Source organism: Gossypium raimondii, chromosome 7 (assembly GCF_025698545.1).
Source record: "Gossypium raimondii isolate GPD5lz chromosome 7, ASM2569854v1, whole genome shotgun sequence".
NCBI classification, from domain to species: Eukaryota; Viridiplantae; Streptophyta; class Magnoliopsida; order Malvales; family Malvaceae; genus Gossypium; species Gossypium raimondii.
Window position 1 is genome coordinate 33569288 of NC_068571.1, and position 7374 is coordinate 33576661.

The window sequence follows — 7374 nt, forward strand, 5'->3', positions numbered from 1 at the left end:
TTAATGCACTGTCATTTTAAAAGATTATTATGTCAATTACATTATAATCCATATAAGTTTAAACCTTTTAATTTGGTAACTATGAACTAAATTATTTTCGATATTAGTAATATGCGAAAGCCTTGTTACTTGGTACAAGAAAACCATTATATAAATTTAATTATAATTATTAAATATTAAAATTGATTAAATACACAAGTTAATTTTTTAATAATGGCCTAAATTAGTATTGATTATGAAATTATTTGCTTTTATTTTGAGTGATTATATTTAGAAAATAATATAAAATCAGTTCCAATACTCTTGAATCAGTAATTGGAAAACTAAAATTACGTTTAACATTTTGGAAAGCATTGAGATTTTATATATGTTTAACATTCCCATAAAAGTGTGTCCATTTAGTAAACCCCCAATTTCTGCACTATGTTTGTAATCCAAAAAATCTGGAATCTAGAAGACGTTTAAAGATTGATGAGAATTGTCTTTTAATCACTTTGCTATTTAGCAAAGATATATTGGCGTGATTCAGTCGAAAAGGTTGCAATAAAGATATATAGGTGATTTTAGTGGAAATGGGCACTTCTGATCCAGATATAGTAGAGTGTGATACATATAACCATATGTAAATATAGCTGCAAAACATTACAATATGGTCCATTTCTGCAGACCCTTCACTTTCATTAATAGGACTCGTTTGGGAATTAAAACACACATTTCCAACTCGGACACCACACCACAAGTTGGTATCATAAACTTCATCATCAAGTAAAAAAAGAGAAAGAAAGAAAAGAAAAGCAAAACCTAATAGCTTTTATTCCTTAACCTCTCTAGGGAAAAGGACATTGCTTACTTTTTCTCTACAGCTATACGTTTAGTAGTAGTTTTTTTTTTTTTGGATCGTTGTTCTTCTAAAACAGAGCTGGCCATGTTGTTTATTATTAAGCCGCTGATGGGGCCGTTACGTATTGGACTGCACCAGCTTCTGAGAGTGCCACCAGGAACGGCTGCATGTTCACCGACTCTGCCGCCTGTCCTTCACCAATGGTTGGTTTTTCGTAATCAAGAGACTCGTCGTTGTAAATATCCCACCATTTCTGAACCAACATCTTCACGTCTTCTCTTTGCATGTTCTCTTCTTTCCCTGTGTACCTCCATGGCTTCGATCCCTGTTAATGATTTTATTCAGTGACCATTATGATACAAAATATATATTTATCTATAGACGTTGTTGGTTAAACTTCTTACCGCTGCACAGTAGTGAACAACCTTCACTTTGTCAAGCTCCACGTTGTCGGGATGACGCCATAACATGGCGAGAACCAGGTTGTAGACCAAAGGAATTGGTTTGTAAATGTCCTTAAAGTACATGTTCAAAAAGTCCTGCTCGGCAAATGGGGTAGGAGGGGTGCTTTTAAGAGTAGCCAAGAGGTTTTCATAGGTGGTAAGACTGGGCTCAAACACAAACATGCCAGCATTGAAGTAAAGTGCAGGTGGCTGACCCATCTCGGCGGGCCACTTGACCTTGTCAGGGCACTGTTGGCAGTAACCGATCTTGAATTGTGGGGTATGACTCCACGTTTTCTCACAGAAACAGTCCATTACTGCATAGAATTGCCCGTCAGGCAAGTCGAATAGGTGATCAATATTCTCGTACACCTGAATATCCCCGTCCAGGTATATCATCTTACTGTACTCCACGAACTGCACCCACCAAAATTAACACCGGCATTAATGGAAAAGAAAAAAAACTGTACAACTAAATTCAAACATCATGCAAAGATTTAGCACGAGGGGCTGCCACGTGTTGATTCAGTGTGACGTACCTTCCAAATACGGAGCTTGGAATAGTTGATGACGTAGTAAGCCATGGCGAACTGGGTCTGATTCTCGGGCGGGTAAACGGGTTCGATCTCTCGGACGATACACCCCTGGTTCTCCAGGATCCGCCTGTGCTCCTCGGGAACGTCGGGCAAAACGGCAACCACTAAAGGGTATGCGGATTTCACCTGCCTTAACCCTTTGGCTAACCCTACAACGCCTTTCACGTAATCTCCATCGCCAGCCAAGAAGGTAACGTAAGCTCGCTTGGGCAAGGTGACTGGTTTAGCCAACACAGTTGGTTTAACACCTGCTTGAACCAGTTCAGGAGCCATGGGAGTGTGTGTTACTTGGTGAGATATATAGGATGGAGATTGAGATCACTGATGGAGGAGGACTGAAGAGAGCTCTTACAGTTATAAGCTTTGCTTATGGGGTCAATTTCTTTGTACCATTAGAGACAGCCGAAGGGTGTTTAAATAGAAGCTGAAAATATTATGTTTCATACTTTAATTTCTGGTGATAATTTGATGTGTGCCATACACTTGTCCTAAAAGAAGGTCCAATGGTGGCAGCATTGATTCCGAGGAGGTTCTAGACGCTAGCTAGCTAGAACCATCTTTTACTATAGTACTAATTAATTTTTTTTGGTTGGAAAATGGAGAGAGAGTTTTAATCAGGTATGATTTTTTTTAAATTTTAATTATGAGAATTTATAAAATGATAATTAAATTATTATTAAGTGAGAACACTTAAAAATTCGAGATAATTGAGTAATAAAAAGGATAAAACTTTCCTTTTAAAATTGTATCCAATCAAATCAAATCTATGATTATGAAATTAAGGGCATCCAATCAAAGCTCAAGTATCCAAGTATAGTGGGGAGATCTGTACTTTTTTGGTAAATGTAATTTAGTGGGAAATAATTAAAATTTCCAAGGTAAAAGAAAAGCGGAAGCAGAAACACAGTGATTTGTGCCTTGCTTGGTGTTGGGATGTGGCAGCAAGATTCTGGACCAAAATCAAAGCCTTGAATCATGTAGAAGAATCCTTCTTTTTCAACCAAATGGTATTTGTAACCAAATCATGAATATTCGAGAGTTATTGAAGAAGGAGATTTTGTTGATCTTTGCCACCTAAAGGACAAGTGCATACTTAATATTACAACAAATGCCATATGTTTTTAATAGGTAATTAGAATGATTAAGACGATGGGCATGTGAAAGTGGCTCTAATTGGTGCAATTTCCTCGACCATTAGTACCATGACTCCATATTTATTCTTGATAAAATGTTCCTACTATCACAAACTAAAATCTTAATTTTTGTCTCCCTTAAGTGCTCGCCTTCGCCCTGATTGAGGTTACTTTACTATCTAAATTCTAAAATTTGATGCTTATGGTCCATCCCTCTCATGTAATATATATCTTTTTCTTTTCTTTCAATAGTTTTAAGAAAATGTCAATCCAAACTTGCCTTGGATGATTTTTGAGATTTTTAATTTAAAGTGGGGTATGTTTAAATTTTTTAATTTAAATCTCAATATATTTCAATTATAATATCCAAATATATTTTTATTTATATTTATAATTCTACTTCCACTTATCCAATCTAAATTGTCCTTTAAATTATTGTACCATGCTATATTTAAAAAAAAAGGAACCAATGATCTTCTAAAGAAAATAAAGAATTTTGTCACTTTTACAATGTCTCATTTTTAAGATATTGTCTATTGTTTTTGGTCTTTGTTAAATCAAATAAATTAAAACTTGAAACTTAAAATAAACTTTGAATGGGAAATGATATTTTGGTTGAAATGATAAATGGAAGGTTTTTGGTATTTTGGTTGTTGAAATCACATATGTGTGAATGAGTTAATTTTAGTTGAATTAATTATTTAGTTTAATAATAATTCCAATAATAATTTTTTATATGATGAAAAATTATTACTATTTTTGAGAATTTAATCAATTAAAAATATTGATCATTTCGAAATTTATTTACAATATGATCTTCATGAAATTAAGACAACGGAGGAATCTCACTTTTGACTGCATAGGAGGTAAAGTGAAAGAGATTTTCCTGTTCCTCTGTTAACACGCATAATTTTTAATTTTTTTTAAAGTGGGAAGGGTGGGGCCCAACCCCAGCACTGAACATTTGGGAACAGGGTCCCTGCTTGTTTAGTGGTTAATGTTTCCCATGTCACTCCGCGTGGCACCTTCTCACCGACAGGTTTCTACCACGTCCGTCAATAATCTATGTTACATTACAAAGCCATTGTTAAAAGGATTAAATATTTTAGCTTTCACAAATCAACTTTTAAAGTTTTGCTTTTGGATAATTCATTTTGTATCATTTTTAATATAACGATTGAGTTTAAACATTATATTAATATATTTTAAATCTGTTCATATATGATTCGATCTGAAATATAGATTTTAGATTTTACTTAAGTACGTTTATTGTGAATGATTAACTTAAATTTATTTTAAATGCGCACCATATTTATATTTAATAATTTTGTATTTTCATTTATTAAAATTTAATATATAAATAATTTAACATATTTTTAATGTTTATATTATAATATTATAATATTACTATAAAATTAATTTTATACATCATAAATTATATAATATATAAAAATAAAATAAAATAAAATATTACATTATATTATAAACATAAAAAAAGGGTGAATCAAACTCAAATTTAAAAATTTGAACTCAGATACAGCCTATTTCCTAAAACCTCTAAATTTTAAGAAAACTTTGGACTTAGAAAAATTAACTCAACCGTGAAATAAATTTAATATTTTTCACAAATGAATATTTTAAAATCATATATATATTTTTGTTAGCTTACTTTTTAAGACCAACTTATTTTTTCATAAAGTCGTTCTAGGCAGTCTATTTCTTTGAAAGTTAGGTTGAAAACATCGCATACGGCAACTGGCAAGATTACTTCACTAATTCTCCCTCTTATTTCACTTTTATTTTTACGGTTTGAAAATTATTTTCGAAAAGTGTCGTAAGAAATTGCTGTAAAAAATGTAGTTTGCTAATTTCAAATGTTTAATATGGTTATTAAAATGTGCTTATTAAAAAAAGTATGATGGAAATATAAAAATTTTTAGATATAATGTTGGAAAGTAAAAAATGAGTTATTTTAAATAATTTAATTTAATGATATATGAAATATAAATTCTAAATACATTTTAAGTAATTAATGACTAATTAGGCAAATATGTCGAATTTTTTTTCAAAATTTGTCTCTTTTTTTATTTAAATTTTGGAGTGAGTGTGTGAAAACATGTCCACTTGTATGCAATCTCTACACAGTTGGTAGGAAAGTGCGACCAGTTTTTGATTTTTTCAAACATATAATAATTACGTAATGATTTGAAATTTAATATTTTTTAGATAACAAAATTATAATTGTATACTACAGTTTGAATGGATACCATACGTCAATCCAGCAATTGTAGAATGCATCCCGCATGAAAATTTGACCAATTGAAGTATGTAGGACGCGAAGATGCCATGGGTAGTTTACGCGACGGTGGAGATGCACGAATCCAATCGAGTGATGTGACAGTTTGGATGGAGATAAAATATTCCACCTCTACCGCAAGATATTAAAGCACTACACAAGCTTGATTTGTGGGGGAAAACCAACAAAAATTGACGGGAATTCCACAAGGAATATATCGACATTTGGGATTGTAGGAATGAATTCATACCCATGCGTGAAACTTTTTTTGTATCAAAAATGACAACCTTTGCAGAGCACATGCCATGATTTAGACACCACATGAAGCCATATATACTATTGGTAGAGGCGAGGAATACGCAAATTCATCCAAAGAGTCTACGGCGACCGCCCCGAAATCCTAGGTCCGGACCACGTGGCTCGACGAGTTTGTCATCAGCTCCAACTCAACAAGAGGCACCGATGTATGCACCACATCCTGGTCAGTTCCCACCATATTTTCATATTCCTTTCACTAATCTCATGTATTTTACACAAGTACCACATTATGCACCATCGCAACACCTTGCATTTATACCTTCTTCAGGTGTGTTTTTCGCAGCACCTCTATCCCAACATATTACGCCTTGATGACAACATCGATGTTGGCACCAATACCGATATATTCGCCAAAAATAATGATTCTCGGATATTATCTGCAACCGGCTTATGCAACACTTACATTTATCCGTCGATATTGTCACAAACACCCCGGCGCCATTATTTTACCAAGGTGGCTCATCTTCGTAACCACCTTCTCGTAGAATAGAGGAGACATGATGGGAGGCTAGGATGACACCGCACTCAACCACGGAGGAAGGAGGTGAAGATGAAGATGGGAGCCGAGGTCAAGATGAATACGATGAAGAGGAAGAGTCGGAACCTTAACTTGTATGAAGATATCCTACCCGCAACCATCACTCACCGTCCTGTGTAACACATTCGGCCCGACAAAGCTGATGATGTTGTTTTCCTTTAGTTCTATGATGTAAATATATTTGATATCAATAAAAAATTGTCAATTTTTTTAGTTTTATGTTGTAACTCATAATTCACATTGTTAAATTCTAATGTATATTATATACAAATTTTCCATCCATAATATTTTATATCAATAATTTAATGATTATTTTATAAAATCTTAAAGGTAAATTATTAAAATGTAAAGCAACTCATAATTTAATAATATTAAATAAAATATACCCAAAAAATAAATTCGATACTTTGAGAGAAAGCCTCAACCTACTCATTACACCTACTTTATCCTTATTCGTTATTTCACCATGGAAAACAAAATAGTGTGTAACACCCCTAACCTATATCCGTCGCTGGAATAGGGTTACAGAGCATTATCAAAATTTACAGATCAAACCCAGATATTTCATATCATTTAGCATTCATATCAGAAATCAATCAAAGTTAAACATATTGTCCCTTGTATGAGCCATCGAGGCCCAAAATACACATTAGAAACAAGTCGGGATTAAATCGGGTACTAAGAGAATTTTTTAGAAAATATCAAAATTTTTCAAAGGTGCAGGAGACACACCCCCTGTGGCCAGGCCGTGTGGGCATTCAAAATAGGGACAACGGCCATGTCCCAGCCCGTGTCCAAACTTGAGAGCACTCCGACTTACACGACCAAGTCACACGCCCGTGTGCTAGGCTATGTGAGCATACTGACTTGCAAAAAATAAGGTGCACCGGTAGTGTGCCAGGTCGTGTGAATAATTTGAGCATTCTGTTTTGTAATTTATAAGATGTAGGGGACACACGACCAAACCACACGCCCGTGTGCTAGGCCGTGTGATAAATTTTGAGTATATTGACTTGTTCAAATTTTAAAATACAGGGGACACATGGCCCTGTTACATGGCCGTGTATCACACACGACTGGGACACACGCCCGTGTCTCTGTCCATGTGAATGAAATAGGCAATTTTTCTAGCCACATTTCTCACCCAATTTGTCTTCCACCTACATTAATACATTAGCACATCAACAAGCTAAAATCATGTCTTAATCA

At 34.1% G+C, this 7374-nt stretch overlaps 1 protein-coding gene across 1 annotated transcript; it reads right to left on the minus strand.

Moving 5' to 3' along the window:
- Window positions 1-642: 642 nt before the first annotated feature.
- LOC105795043 (galactinol synthase 1) lies at window positions 643-2266 on the minus strand. The gene is made up of 3 exons (XM_012624498.2): window positions 1824-2266; window positions 1246-1701; window positions 643-1166 (listed from the first exon to the last, which is right to left on the minus strand). Exons 1-3 carry the CDS (start codon window positions 2151-2153, stop codon window positions 939-941), a joined length of 1014 nt encoding a protein of 337 aa, XP_012479952.1. The 5' UTR covers window positions 2154-2266; the 3' UTR covers window positions 643-938.
- Between the last annotated feature and the right edge of the window lie 5108 nt (window positions 2267-7374).